Here is a 15733-nt window from a genome sequence, read left to right as displayed (position 1 = left end):
CCAACCTAAATATGATCCCCAATCAGAGGCAACGATAAACAGCTGCCTCTAATTGGGAACCATATTAGCACCCACATATAAATATCTGTCCTAGATCACCCCCTAGTCAAGCCCTGACCTACTACACCATAGAGAATCAAGGGCTCTCTATGGTCAGGGCATGACATTATGACTAAACAAGCAAGTACAGTGTAGATAATAAATGTACCATCTAAACCACTCTGAAATGTCTTTTCAATAACCAAAATAATTGTATTTTTCTGTTTTTAAGCTGGTGTACAAAACCGAAAGTAAAAGTAGTAAAAAAGTAAATTCTCCAAGTAGGTTCGTCGTTACCTGGTCGGCACACAGCAGGTACCACCTTTTAGTTCTAGCAAGAGAAGGAAAGGCCTCCCATTGTGATACCTATCGGCAGTCTATCAGCAGTGAGATTCTCAGTGTGTTTCATGCTAGTCGTCTCACTCGTATTCCACAAATATTCTTATGTTACTTAGTGTATCCAGAGTATTTTCAGATTTCATTATCAATAAATGTGGCAAAGTACAGTAAATGTAAAATTGACAAAATCAACAGTGTAATGATTGGATTCAATTATTGTCAGGTGAACTGTTGTGTCCTCAACTTTGGTAAAATAAATATATAGGCTATAGCAGCCTAATAGGTAGGTAAATGGTGTTTTCTTCCCTGTTTCTCTCGCGGTGGCGCGAACAATGAATAACTGTAGGCAAGGTCGGAGGCTTGACCACTTTGAGCAGGCCAAATCCGACTTGACAAGAACAGCCATAGACAGAGCTCTACCAAGGGTTGCTAAAACGGCTGTCCTCAAAACAGTTTGTTATGGATTTGGGGATCATGTACGACGCACTTGAACTCCCTCTACTATCCCAATTCATAGCTTACAGAAAGGTACCAACTCTTGCCTGTTCAGTCAAACTGATCCACCTCATGAACCTTATCATCACACCAACGAGATCTAGGTTCCAAATTCACCGCGTGTCTGCCTTGATGTTCATAAAACTCCACAGACCCCTAATTGTGCAGTGGAACCCAGAACGATATGTGACCACTTGGTTACGGGGCTGTCTTTTCACCACCACGATCAAGATCTGTGGCTTACGCCTATCACTTATTAAAAATAGAAGATGATCAATTCTCACAATGGTGCTTGTTTAGTAAAGTTAGATCAAAGCTTAATGTCTCGCAAGATCACAATGATTATTTAGTATCTTACATAACAGAACCGAATATAACAGTAGGGCCTATATACAGTAGCATACTAAGCCTATAATATGTTACAAACTATTCCGTCATTTCTTATCTGAAGCTTAATAGGTCAAATGTTTTCCTTATGCAGCAAAAACTCAACAGCGTGCGTTACTAGGCAGGATACATGCATGCTTTCATTGAAACAAAATAGTCCTACAAAAGGCTAATAGTTTAAACATATCTGCTTTAATTTGCTCACGGAACAGTAATTCAAGAAGATCTAAATGCATATTCCCATTAAGATCAAATGATTGGCATGCAGTTTGGACATTTCACCGGTAAAACACCGGTAAAATGAAGAATGGTCATTATCGATTGACCGTGATGATGGCCTACTTTAAAATTAGGTATGCCTATCTTGGTGTTTGAGTGTATTTTCTTCTGATTGTGTAGACATAGGAAGACGTTGCAATTGGAGGATGCATTTCATGCATAGGTCTATTCTACAATGATATCCAATAGGTTACATCTGTCGGTACAACATTTGATTGGGAAATTATGACTATTTGTTTTGTAGTGCTCCCTCACCTAAAAAAATTGTACTACAAATCAAATCGAACTTTATTTGTCACATTCGCCAAATACAACAAGTTCGAGACCTTACCGTGAAATGCTTACTTACAAGCCCTTAACCAACAGTGCAGTTCAAGAAGAGTTAAGAAAATATTTACCAAATATACTAAAGTAAAAAATTATAATAAAAAGTAACACAATAAGAATAACAATAACGAGGCTATATACAGAAGGCACCGGTACCGAGTCAGTGTGCAGCAGTACAGGTTAGTTGAGCTAATTTGTACATGTAGGTAGGGGTGAAGTGACTATGCATAGATAATAAACAGCAAGTAGCAGCAGTGTACAAAAGGGGGGGGGTGGTCAATGTAAATAATCTGGTGGTGATTTTATTAATTGTTCAGCAGTCTTATGGCTTGGGGGTAGAAGCTGTTGAGGAGCCTTTTGGTCTTAGACTTGGTGCTTTGGTACCTACCGCTTGTCGTGCGGTAGCAGGGAAAACAGTTTATAACTTATGGGCTTTCCTCTAACACCGCCTATTAAATAGGTCCTGGGTGGCAGGAAGCTTGGCCCCAGTGATGTATTGGGTCATACGCAGTACCCTCTGTAGCGCCTTACGGTCAGATGCCCCTGAGGGGCCCCAGTGTTAAGAATCAGCATGGCAGACGTGTTGTTGCCTACTCTTACCACCTGGGGGCGGCCCCTCAGGAAGTCCAAGATGCCTTTGCAGAGGGAAGTGTTTAGTCCCAGGGTCCTTAGCTTAGTGATGAGCTTTGTGGGCACTATGGTGTTGAACGCTGAGCTGTAGTCAATGAACAGCATTCTCACGTAGGTGTTACTTTTGTCCAGGTGGGAAAGGGCAGTGTGGAGTGCGATTGAGATTGCGTCATCTGTGGATCTGTTGGGGCGGTATGCGAATTGGACTGGGTCTAGGGTGTCCGGGAGGATGCTGTTGATGTGAGCCATGACCAGTCTTTCAAAGCACTCCATGGCTACCGACATGAGTGCTACGGAGCGATAATCAATTAGGCAGGTTACCTTGGCTTCCTTGGGCACAGGGACTATGGTGGTCTGCTTGAAACATGTAGGTATTACAGAATCGGTCAGGGAGAGGTTGAAAATGTCAGTGAAGACACTTGACAGTTGGTCCGCGCATGCTTTGAGTACACGTCCTGGTAATCCATCTGGACCCGCGGCTTTGTGAATGTTAACCTGTTTAAAAGTTTAGTTCACACCAGCTACCGAGAGCGTTATCACACAGTCATCCAGAACAGCTGGTGCTCTCGTGCATGCTTCAGTGTTGCTTGCCTCGAAGCGAACATAAAAGGCATATTGCTCATCTGGTAGGCTCGCGTCACTGGGCAGCTCGTGTCTGGGTTTCCCTTTGTAGTCCGTAATAGTTTTCAAGCCCTGCCACATCCGACGAGCATCAGAGCCGGTATAGTAGGATTCAATCTTAATCCTGTATTGACGCTTTGCTTGTTTGATGGTTCGTTTGAGGGCATAGCGGGATTTCTTCTAAGCGTCCGGATTAGTCTCCCGCTCTTTTAAAGCGGCAGCTCTAGCCTTTAGCTCACTGCGGATGTTGCCTGTAATCCATGGCTTCTGGTTGGGATATGTATGTTCGGTCATTATGGGGACAACATCGTCAATGCACTTATTGATGAAGGCGATGACTGAGGTGATGTACTCCTCAATGCCATTGGATGAATCCCGGAACATATTCCAGTCTGTGCTAGCAAAACAGTCCTGTAGTGTAGCATCCGCATCATCTGACCACTTCCGTATTCAGCGAGTCACTGGTACTTCCTGCTTTGGTTTTTGCTTGTAAGCAGGAATCAGGAGGATAGAATTATGGTCAGATTTGCCAAATGGAGGGCGGGGGAGAGCTTTGTATGCATCTCTGTGTGTGGAGTAAATGTGGTTTAGGATTTTTTTTCCCTCTGGTTGCACATGCGCAAAAAAATTGGTGAAACTGATTTAAGTTTGCATGCATTAATGTCCCCGGCCACTAGGAGCACTTCTGGGTGAGCATTTTCTTCTTTGCTTATGGCCTTATAGAGTTGGTTGAGAGCAGTCTTAGTGCCAGCTTCATTTTGTGGTGGTAAATAGACGGCTACGAATAATATAGATGAGAACTCTCTTGGTTGATAGTGTGGTCTACAGCTTATCATAAGGCACTCTACCTCAGGCGAGCAATACCTCAAGACATCTTTAATATTTGTATGTATTATGGATCCTCATTGGCTAAAGCAGCAGCTACTCTTCCTGGGGTCCAGCAAAATTAAGGCAGTTTAAACAATTTTAAAACATTACAATACATTCACAGATTTCACAACACACTGTATTCCCTCAGGCCCCTACTCCACCACTACCACATATCTACATGACTAAATCCATGTGTATGTATAGTGCGTGCGTATGTTATTGTGTGTGTGTGTGTGTGTGTTGCTTCACAGTCCCCACTGTTCCATAAGGTGTTTTTTAATCTGTTTTTTTAAATCAAATTTTACTGCTTGCGTCAGTTACTTGATGTGGAATAGAGTTCCATGTAGTCATGGCTCTAAATAGTACTGTGTGCCTCCCATAGTCTGTTCTGTACTTGGGGACTGTGAAGGGACCTCCTGTGGGATGTCTTGTGGGGTCTGCATGGGTGTCCGAGCTGTGTGAGCTGTGTGCCAGTAGTTTAGACAGACAGTTTGGAGCATTCAACATGTCACTACTTTAGACATCGCACACCAGCTGTTATTGACAAATAGACACACACCCCTACCCTTCGTCTTACCAGATGTAGCTTCTTTGTTCTCCCGGTGCATGGAAAATCCCGCCAGCTCTATATTATCCATATCACCACTGGCCAGCAGGCAGGCCCAAACTCAATCCCACCAAAACAGGCTGAAAGTTCAGGTGGTCTTTTCAAAGGGCTCTTACACTTAAAGGGCATTATCATTATTTTTTCACAGTATTATTCCAACCTTGTAGTGTGGAAATGTTTATAAAACAGAGGAAATTACGTTTTTGACTGCACTGGGCCTTTAAAACCTCTTAAGGATCCGCCCCTTGACATACCCAAATCTAACTGCCTGTAGCTCAGGACCTGAAGCAAGGATATGCATACCATTTGAAAGGAAACACTTTGAAGTTTGTGGAAATGTGGGATAATATAACACATTAGATCTGGTAAAAGATAATACAAAGAAAAAAACATGCGTTTTTTTGTATTTGTTTTGAATTATCATCTTTGAAATGCAAGAGAAAGGCCATAATGTATTATTCCAGCCCAGGCGCAATTTAGATTTTGGCAGCAGTATGCGCAACGTTTTAGACTGATCCAATGAACCATTGCCTCAAGACTGCCCAAATGTACCAAATTGGTTTATTAATACATTTTCAAGTTCATAACTGTGCACTCTCCTCAAACAATAGCATGGTATTCTTTCACTGGAATAGCTACTGTAAATTGGACAGTGCAGTTAGATTAACAAGAATTTAAGCTTTCTGCCAATATCAGATATGTCTATGTCCTGGGAAATGTTCTTGTTACTTACAACCTCATGCTAATCACATTAGACTATGTTAGCTCAATCATCCTGCGGGGGACCCACCGATCCTGCAGAGGTTAAGATCTTTGACAGGCTGATGTGGAATTTGTTACAGGAAATAATCACTGTCAGCTGGAGAGGTTAGCATAAGGCTAAAATATGGCAGATCATCTGATGGGACCAGCTACAATGTAGAGTTCTATCACATCCAACTATGACGACAATTGTAATTGGCTGATGCACATTTTGAGAAAAGTGCACTGACTCCTACAGGCGCCTCGTGATGGTTAACCTCTCAACCATGGAGCACAGCACCAGAAGACCTCCACGTTGCTGGCCTCCGGTGGCTCTTTTCCTCGTCTTCATCCTCACCCAGCAGCTCTACGCCCTCATCGTGTTACACGGCCAGTTGGTCAGCTCTACTGAGGCCATCATCAGCCATCATCAGCCTCTATCAACTTCTGCCTCCAGGGACAAGATGTTGGAGTTACCTGTGATGATCAATAGAACAACATTGCTGCCACCGCTGGTGTATTAGTGGATATCCCCAGGGTTCTGGGGCCTCATTTATAAACGTTGTGTAGGAAACTTTGGTATTTATAAAAAGCAAACTTGACGTGAGAATGCGACTCCGATAGCATGAGGATCACACTCCAGAAACACTTTGAAATTGATAGCATTGTGTAAAATAAATCGAAATATTACCTCTCACATATTATATATGATGAGTTCCCTGCAGTGCACACAAAAAAACACATAAAAAACATGATTTAGGATAAATACATACGGAGATATGTTTTTGCAAATAAACCCCTCAAATATGTTGTACAGTTTAATCGGGAATCATATTTAATTGGATCGGTAATTATTAAACAATACTCGCATGTTATGAAATGTATTCTCATAAATAATGTCAACAGTAGGACCAATTACGTTTAAACTGATGCTGTTTTCAATGCCTCAGTCGGGCAGATACGAGTGAACAGTTTCATATATTGTTTTCACATGTTCGTTGCGCAGAACTGTCAATGTGATAATGGCCCTTTCATTGTCAGTTACAATCAGGGTAATTACCACACTTGAAGATGTTACGCAATTGTGTAGCTTTGACAATCAAATAGGTGGGTATAAAAAGGCATGAAATTACAATTGGTAATGACGCACAATGGCTGCTTTGGCACTGTTGGATGAATTCCGAGAGCGAATTTTCAGAGACCAGCAATATTTACTGGCTAACGATGATGAGTGCCTTATGAGCCGGTTCTGATTACCAAGAGCTGTTCTCTTGGATCTCTGTGCTGTAGTGGGCCCAGGTTTACAGAGAAGCACCCACAGAAACCAAGCCGTGCCTGTCCCACTTCAACTCCTTGGCAACCTCGTTAATAGCGTCAATGGTGTCTCTTTGCATTTGCAGGACTGCATCTGTGAGGACACGGCCTCTGGAGGGTTGTGACGCACGAGGTGCAGTGGAGCCGTCGGGTCTAGGCGCACTCAGCTCCTGCTCAGCTGCAGCACCACCGACCCCGCTGGAACACGCAACGACTAAAAACAATAGAAAATGTCAATTGTTTGTGTAAATAAATGTTTAAACACAACTTGAATGCATTTGGTTTACTATTTTCAAATGAGGGAATACTAATTACATACCTGGATCATGCATCTTGCATATCCGTGTCCCCCTCCACCTACGTCACTACTCCACACAGGAGCGATTCCCCTATATTACCGGCAAGTCGCTCATCTAGGGGGTTGAGCTTCGATGTCCCCTTTTCCCCGTCCGTGGCACAAACACTTTGTCTGTGTAAGGCTATGCGCCTTGTGGCCTCCACTTTTATGTCGGACCACTTTTTTATTTCTGAGAGGGTCCGACCTGAGCCAGCAGCATTCACAGCGTCCGCCACATGCTGCCACTCTAACTCCTTTTTGGCATTTGATTTGCCCACACTATGTCCACCAAATAATATATTTTTTCTTGCTTCAACTTCCCTTACAAAAAAAATGTTTTTTTAGCCTTTCTGTTGGGATTTACCGTCATTGTCGTCATGCAGTCAGTATGGATGAATATTAATTAGGGGCCTTTCACTGACTATTTACTGGCAACTATGTGCGTTAAAAGGGTGGGACAAGACGCTCGCTCACGTGCGCCAAATATCGAGTTGATTGTGATTTATAAAGGAGAATCCGCCGTCGGACGTACGTGAGCACTGTGTTATAAATCACAATATTTTTGTGCATAAGCACTTTGTTTCATCCATACGCCACCTTTTGACGTGAATCCTCTGCACAGTTTTATAAATGAGGCCCCTGGTCATTATGAGCCTGTATACTCCACTGGTGCTGGTGCCCTTTGCCCTCATGGCCTTTCTGTTTGCAGTCTGCTGTGATGACAGAGGGGTGTTGTGGTTCAGTGTCAGCTGTCAGGCTGCTTCCAGCCTACTGATGCTTGTGGGCCTTTGTGTGTTTGTGGGGCTCCACTTTAGCTATGTGTCTTTTACTGGTATGACAGCAGGGTACTATGTCTGTGTGTTTGTTAATGCTGAGCTGGCTGCAGCAGCTGTACTGACCTGGATGACAGGGAGGCGGCAGCTAAGAGATGAGACGACAGCCTATGATAACTAATAACACAGTGGAGAGGCTTGCTGGTAACCAACAAGGGATTGTCAAGTCCTCCCTAGTGTTCAAATAAGAGGAAATGTTCAGCAACCCCTAACTGACCTCTCTGCATCAGTTTACTTTGGCAAACATTTGTTTGCTGGTCAGGAAAAACAAGTCGACTTTTGATTTGATTATTTAAAGTTTTTCAATGTGTTCAACATGATCAACCAAAAAGGTGTACATTTTAAATGACTATGTCTATATAATGTTTTTCAAAACATGCTATTCATCATTTTATTTAGTCTGTTTTCATGTTTGTGTTCTGTTCTGTACATAGATGTATATTTTAAAATCAAATTAAGTTTCCAATATGAACTCTGATACAGAGATACTTTGCTCTTTGACCACTACTACTATAGTCCTACTGTATTGTGGTCGGCAATGTTGACAACAAAAATGCTAGTCATTTTAATAAATCAACCACTAGCCTAAGTAATTCAAAAAGATATTGCATACCTTTTGGCTAACTGTCATGTTCCAGTAAATTAGTGTGATAACAATGATTATTAGGTAAAGTAGGTTAAGTTAAAACCACCAATTTTGCTCACAAGTCTCAAATGTACATGATTTATTCATCAACAATGTTGTAAAATTGTGAAGTGCATGACCTGCCTGTTGATCATAAGCCTATCATAAGAGTATGTTGATGGTCAAGATTTCTCTAATTTCTATGTGAATTTGGTCAGGTCACCAAAAGTGACATATTGTAGCTTTAAAAAAAAATAAAAAAAATAAAAGTGCCTTTAGAATATCCCAGTCGTCACATTTTATTCTTCAATCAAAATTATATATATTTTTGTTTCTATTACAAAGTATGTCATTGCCCTTTTACTGTTCTTAAAAGGGGAAACCATCTTGCGCAGTTGCGCCTAATATTGTACACGTCCTTAGTTGCACCTAGTGAGCCAGTTTTTAGGCCCAAGGCCTTTTCTAGGACATAGTGCCTAAACACTTCACAGATGAAACCTAATCCTGTATTAATAAATGATTTCAATGGAGATGTATTTACTAACATATACCAAGAACCCACTATTAGCTGAGAAGGAAATCATTAATGTTATGGGTCCCATTTGTCCCCATTGACTATTTTTAATATACTCTAGTCTACATGACCTCGCTGTGTAGCCCCCCCATCTCAGTTTGTAAGGAAAGCATCTCAAAGTTCAAAGTGTTCTGTGGTTTATCATCAGGTGAAGAATATCTCCCTTACAAGCCTGAGGGCATCATCATCTGCTGTGGGAGACTGTGACCGGTCCTCTGCTCCTTCAACACCCTGAGCCAAATCCCCATGACCATCAGCATCGTCGTGACCGTGACCTGGTCCTGAACTCTGACCCTCAGGTCCCTGCTCTGTGTTGTTGTTTTGAGCGTACAGTAGAGTGTACTCCTCGGCTATGTCGATGTCCGTTTCTGAGACATACGTCCTCTCCTGGGCATCAGAGTCTGAGGACTCCGCCACCACGTCCAACTCAGACAGCCTCCTCTTCTTCTCCCTGACACAGTTGTTTTTTGCATTCATAGAGCAGCCCACCACACTACTTTTCACCTGTAGCAATGAATGCAATATACAGGGTGAATTGGATAAAGCAGACAGAAATAGCTCAGTTATATCCACTAGAAATTATTCTCAAACCTCCCCACCAGACATTTCACAATTTTGTTGTAGCCCTGAACTAGCTCACCTGAGTCACCTATTCAAAGGCATGATGATTACCTGATGAGTTGAATCAGGTGTGCTAGCTCTAGATTAGATCAAATAACAACTGGGGGTCCCCACTAGAGGTCTTTCATACTGTGGTCTAAGCTAGTTAGCTGCACCCCCCCCCCCCCCATACCCCTCAGTGAATCATCACCCAGTCTATGGAACATCACCTGTTTGTCATCATGACTAGCTCCATCTTCTCCACCTCCAAAATCATTCAAATAACTGACAGCTGCCTCCACCAGCTCCTTTTCATTCATGCAGTAGAAAGCCACTCTGAACAGCAAGAGAGGGAAAATTAAGTCCTATGTGCAGAAAATGAATGTTTTTCATATAGCCATATAGCCAATAATAGGCCATCAGGTTACTTTTAATTGAAAAATAGAAAAGTTAGTGGTTGAAACCACACTCTACAGAAAACAATTGGCGTTTTGAAAATGCAGTAAAATTGCACTAACTGTACTTGACTGTGGTATTTTTCAGAATAGACTGCAAAATTACTGCAGTAAAAACTTATTTTGGAAGCAATATATAACTGCAGTACAGTGTATTGCAGCTATACTGCATTCTGACCAGTGGATGCTCCTCAGAGGTGGAAAGGGAAGACCATTCTCCTCAGTGAATTTCATAAAAATTACATTTAAAAAAAAATATGTTTTCCTTTTTAGATAAAACTATACTAAATATAATCACATCAAATAATTGATTAAAACACACTGTTTTGCAAAAAGTCTACAGTAGCCTCAGCAGCACTCTGTAGAGTAGCACCATGGTGTAGCCGGAGGACAGCTAGCTTTCACCCTCCTCTAGGTACATTGACTTCAATACAAAACCTAGGAGGCTCATGGTTCTCACCCCCTTCCATAGACTTACACCAGCCTTTCTTAAAGTATGGGTCGCGGACCTGTTAATGGTGGGTCGCGACGTGTCAGAGTACATTTATAATTATTTAATTAATTACAGGAATTGATTTGGCCAAGTTCTGCTCAGCAGCGGTCTCTGCTCTGTTTGGCAGCTGCACAGGTGTGAGGGAGATGCCCGTGTGCTTCGCGGTTTACCAGATCTTTTTTCTGTAGTTTCTTGAAGATCACTCCGCGACACACACAATGCAGCGCTGTCATTCAGCAGCAGATGATGCGCTGTCTGCCACTGATTTGTCATTCCCACTTGCCATCACTCAGCGCTGTCATCAAATGGACTCATGCTAGCCACAAGTTCTGACTGAGCTCAATTATCATGAAACGCATATACAGCGATGAGTTTCTCTCTCTTTCATACAAACTTATAACGAGGAGCGCCCACAATGTGTTTTGTGTGGGGAAGTGCTTAGTAATGAGTCTCTCAAAACGAACAAATTATAACGACACGTCCTGACCAAACATCCACAGCATGATGGCAAACCCAGGGAGTTCTTTGAGAACAGTGCAGAATGCTTCAGGAAACAGTGCTTCAACAATGGAAAAGTAAGTCAGCTAGCAAGGCATTGTTGTCATTTTATAACAGGTGATTATAAGCAGAAAAAAGGGAGTACTAACTAGCTCTCATCGTAGTAGATGTGAGTTTCTCTTTCAAACAATCCCCTGGCCTTGTACACAGCTAATAGCTAACATTCGCCAAAGCAAGCTAGCTACTGTTAGTGCAACCCTAGTGACAGTACAGATGAAGATGAAAAATGATCATGCCTACTGTACATCAAAATAGAGCACAGAATATACATGCTTGTTGAAAACTTCAACCAGCCACACACCTCTAATTAGGACTGTGTGTTTTCTGGTCTACATCTGTGTGATGTGATCAATTAGTTTATTCCAATTTAGAATAAAAAATACATATTGTATTTTAATAGCAACAGTTCCAACCTAGACTTTCTTTCAACAATAATTTATACAGTAAGATGTACAGTAGGCCTGATTATTTTTCATCTGTACTGTTACTTAGGGTTGTGTAACCGGTGTGAAATGGCTAGCTAGTTAGCGGGGTGTGCGCTAATAGCATTTCAATCGGTGACGTCACTCGCTCTGAGACCTTGAAGAAGTTGTTTCCGTTGCTCTGCAAGGGCCGTGGCTTTTGTGGAGCGATAGGTAACGATGCTTCAAAGGTTACTGTTGTCGATGTGTGCAGAGGGTTCCTGGTTCGGGGCGAGGGACGTAAGCTATACTGTTACATTGGTGCCGTGACCAAGATCACTGGTTGCTGTAGAAAAGGAGGAGGTCAAAAAGGGGGGTGAGTGTAACCGGTGTGAAATGGCTAGCTAGTTAGCGGGGTGCGCGCTAATAGCGTTTCAATCGGGGACATCACTCGCTCTGAGACCTTGAAGTAGTTGTTCCCATTGCACTGCAAGGGCCGTGGCTTGTCGGTGTGTGCAGAGGGTTCCTGGTTCGAGCTCAGGTAGGGGCGAGGAGAGGGACAGAAGCGATACTGTTAGAGTTGCACTATCAAAAACTGCCTGTATGTGTGTGTTCTGTTGTACATCTGTGTAATGTGATCAATCAGTTTATTCCTGTTCAGAATGAAAAGGATTTATTATATTTTAACAGCAACAGCTCCAACCTAGACAGATATGTAAGAGTGTTTTTAATGGTGGAAAATAAACCTGAATAGATATTTATATGGATATTTAATTTCAATGTTATTTGTTTTTGTCTATATTGCATTTGTTTTAGGTATAAGGGCAATGAAATGTACCAATATTTATTTATAGTTGCATATTTTCCTAAGCTTGAATTTCTCATTTGGGTCCCAGGCTGAAAAAGTTTAAGAACCCCTGATTTACACAGTAATTATGACAATTTCCAGAGGACATCCTCCAGCCTATCAGAGCTCTAGAAGCATGAACTGACATGTTGTCCACCCAATCAAAAAATCTAATATTTAATCTAGTACTGAAAGCATAAACTACAGCTAGCTAGCACTGCAGTGTATAAAATGTGGTGAGTAGTTGACTCAAAGAGAGAAAGACAACAGTTTTTAACAAATACATTTCTTCCAAAATGAAGGAGAAGCAAGAGAGAAATATATAGAGGGGGATTGTCATTTTTTCCACTTTCAGTTTCACTTAGCTAGCAAATGCAGCAAGCTAGTTTAGCCTACTGAAACAACCTGCTTTCCAACACAACACTGGAACTCGTCCAAGTCAAGGTAACAGTTAAGCTTTTGGTATTATAAATTATTGCCACCAGGGCCCGCCGATGTAACTGCTTACTGACTGTACCATTACTGTATGATTGTAGCGGGTTTACTAACAAATTAGTTCCATTAGCTATGCTGACTATGACGTTACTTTAGCTAATATACTCCAGCTAATATGGTGACAACGATGTAGGCTGTGTATAGGGGTTTGGCTTGTAAAGTTTTTTTTCGCCTGGTCACATACAGCTGATGTGTTGTGCATTGAAGTCCACAAGCAAAGAGGTGACCTGTGTGCACCTATGTTGTCAACTTTAATTCATAGGCTAGGTTGTAGCAACCTCATGATGGGTATAGGGCAAATTCGAGTATCATGTAGTAGCCGAAACCTATCGCTGTAACATTGAACTGGATGAATGGAATATGAATGAGTCGTCCAATATGCTGTAATAGAAATAAAGCCATGCTCATGAAAAAAACAAAAAACGTCCTCATCTTAAACGGCACTGTCTGACCGCCACTGATTCTGACTGCAATGTTTTTCATAAGGGCACTGCCCTCCTATAGTATAAGTATTATTTCATATTTCAAGAATATCAGGTTACTTTGTCCTTTGATGAAACTACACTGCCCACCTTTCAACTCGTTTCCTCATTGTTCTCTTGCCTGAAGTTATCCTCTTCAGTGTCTCCTTATCTTTCACTCTGTCCTCATCCTTCCTCGCCATCCAAGACGGTAGTATCCGCCGCTTTCCTGCCATGTCAACGATGTACTGTATGCGCAGTTTAAAGTAGTACAGAAATACGACTAAAATACCGTGTTTAAATCATAACTCCGTTAATTTTCGATGTCATTTCACAACTTCTGTTTTTTTTCCAGTTTGATACGTCCGCAGCCATTGGGAAGATATACTTGTGAGGAGATGGGAAACAATATTGGTATCGTATTAAGGCCCCTTATGTGCGTTGCCAACCCGTCGTCAATGGGCCGCGCGTTGCATTCTGGACTATTCTGGGACAATTAGAACTCTCCTTCAAGGAGTCAGTTGAGCGCCAGCTCAAAAAACCACCATTAGCATGAATTTCAACAAGAAGTACAACATTGCAAATCTTTTCCGAGATATGAGATAATTAACTTGTTGTCTGTAATATCGTATAGCTTTGGAATCGTGACATTGTGTACTTTCGAGGAAAATAGCCAAGTTAAGGAGGGATTGCGTTACGATTAGTTTAGCAACCGCGTGACGCACCATAGAACGTGAACACAATTGGTCGACATTCTGCTGGTGAGGCGTTATGACTGTTTCCAGACATTGCCCATTAGGATCACTATCTCCTTTCGTTGAAATCTCTGATTACGTACTCCTCGTGTCCTCTCCTTTCCCCATTGGATACATTCAGAGGGAGGGACTTCTGGCTTTCTCATCCAATGGGTATTGAGAAGGAGACGAGGAGCGAGGACGCGATAAAAGTTTGAGATATTTCCATTTGTGAATATATCGAAAGTTCTAACCATAGCCATTCATTGCTTAGCCTAGAGTGCCATGTTGTGGACAAGAAGAGAAACACTACAATGTGCGTAATGTATCTGTAGTTTAGTTTCTATGACGTTATTGTAAAGTCACGACCAAAGTAAATGGTAAAATGTTTATTATATACTGAACACAAATATAAACGCAACATGCCATGCATTCATTGATTTTACTGAGTTATAGTTCATATGAGGAAATCAGTCAATTTAAATAAATTCATTCGACACTAATCTATGGATTTCACATCACTGGGAGTACAGATGTGCATCTGTTGGTCACAGATACCTTAAAAAATGGGCCTCACAAAGGGCCTCAGGATCTCGTCACGGTATTTTTTTGCATTCAAATTGCCATTGATAAAATGCAATTGTGTACGTTGTCCGTAGCTTATGCCTGCCCATACCATAACCCCACCCCATAACCCCGCACTGTTCACAACGTTGACATCAGCAAACCGCTCGCCCACACGACGCAATAGACGTGGTCTGCGATTGTGAGGCCGGTTGGACGTACTGACAAATTCTCTAAAACAAACAGACGTTGGAGGTTTATGGTAGAGAAATAAACATTTAATTATTTGGCAACAGCTCTGGTGGACATTCTTGCAGTCAGCATGCCAATTGCGTGCTCCCTCAACTTGAGACATCTGTGGCATTGTGTTGTGTGACAACTGCACATTTTAGAGTGGCCTTTTATTGTCCCCAGCACAGCACAAGGTGCACCTGTGTAATTATCATGCTGTTTAATCAGATTATTGATATGCCACACCTGTCAAGTGGATGGAGTATCTTGGCAAAGGAGAAATGCTCACTAAGTGGACGTATACAGATTTGTGCACAACATTTGAGAGAAATAAGCTTTTTGTGCTTATGGAACATTTCTGGGATCTTTCATTTCAGGTCATGGGATCAACACTTTTTACATGTTGCGTACATATTTTCGTTCAGTGTAATTTAACTTTTTACAGCTCCTAGACGGTTGCTTTTTTAACAACCATCTGTGTTTACATGAAGTATCATTTGGGCTTTCTTCAAGTCTTCTACACTAGATGGAGCCTTTGAGACCCATCCTTCCATATTACAGTGTGGCCATCCATTTTAAAGTGATAGTTCACCCAAATTAGAAAATGACATTGGTTTAATTGCCCTATAAGCAATCTATGGACAAAGCATGACAGCAATCCATACTTTGGTTTTGTTTCCCTGGCACTGTTTCCATGATTTAGCATTTGTGGCACAAATCCCTTTTAAGCCATGGGACTGATATTAGCATTTTTCCCGCATCTCATTCAAAACATCTATAAGTGACTTTGCTGAGCTTCACAATCAATTTTAGATAAATGCTAGCATCCGTCCCATGACTTGAATGGGTGAACTATCCTTTTAAACCATCTATGTG

General features: G+C 41.7%; 2 protein-coding genes across 2 annotated transcripts in view; one reads left to right on the top strand and one right to left on the bottom strand.

Moving 5' to 3' along the window:
* Positions 1-8729: 8729 nt before the first annotated feature.
* On the bottom strand, positions 8730-13843 carry LOC139576610 (uncharacterized). Its single transcript, XM_071402898.1, has 3 exons — positions 13440-13843; positions 9849-9954; positions 8730-9522 (listed from the first exon to the last, which is right to left on the bottom strand). Exons 1-3 carry the CDS (start codon positions 13562-13564, stop codon positions 9163-9165), a joined length of 591 nt encoding a protein of 196 aa, XP_071258999.1. The 5' UTR covers positions 13565-13843; the 3' UTR covers positions 8730-9162.
* LOC139576609 (LETM1 domain-containing protein LETM2, mitochondrial-like) overlaps positions 12607-15733 on the top strand; it is a 40571-nt gene continuing 37444 nt past the window's right edge. The window contains exon 1 of the mRNA XM_071402897.1: positions 12607-12816. The gene's annotated coding sequence lies outside the window, so the exon portion shown is untranslated. The remainder of the gene's footprint in view (positions 12817-15733) is intronic.

The sequence above is a fragment of the Salvelinus alpinus genome, chromosome 5, assembly GCF_045679555.1.
Source record: "Salvelinus alpinus chromosome 5, SLU_Salpinus.1, whole genome shotgun sequence".
NCBI lineage: Eukaryota > Metazoa > Chordata > Actinopteri > Salmoniformes > Salmonidae > Salvelinus > Salvelinus alpinus.
The sequence above is the reverse complement of the archived record's forward strand: the minus strand, read 5'-3'. Positions and strand labels throughout refer to the sequence as shown.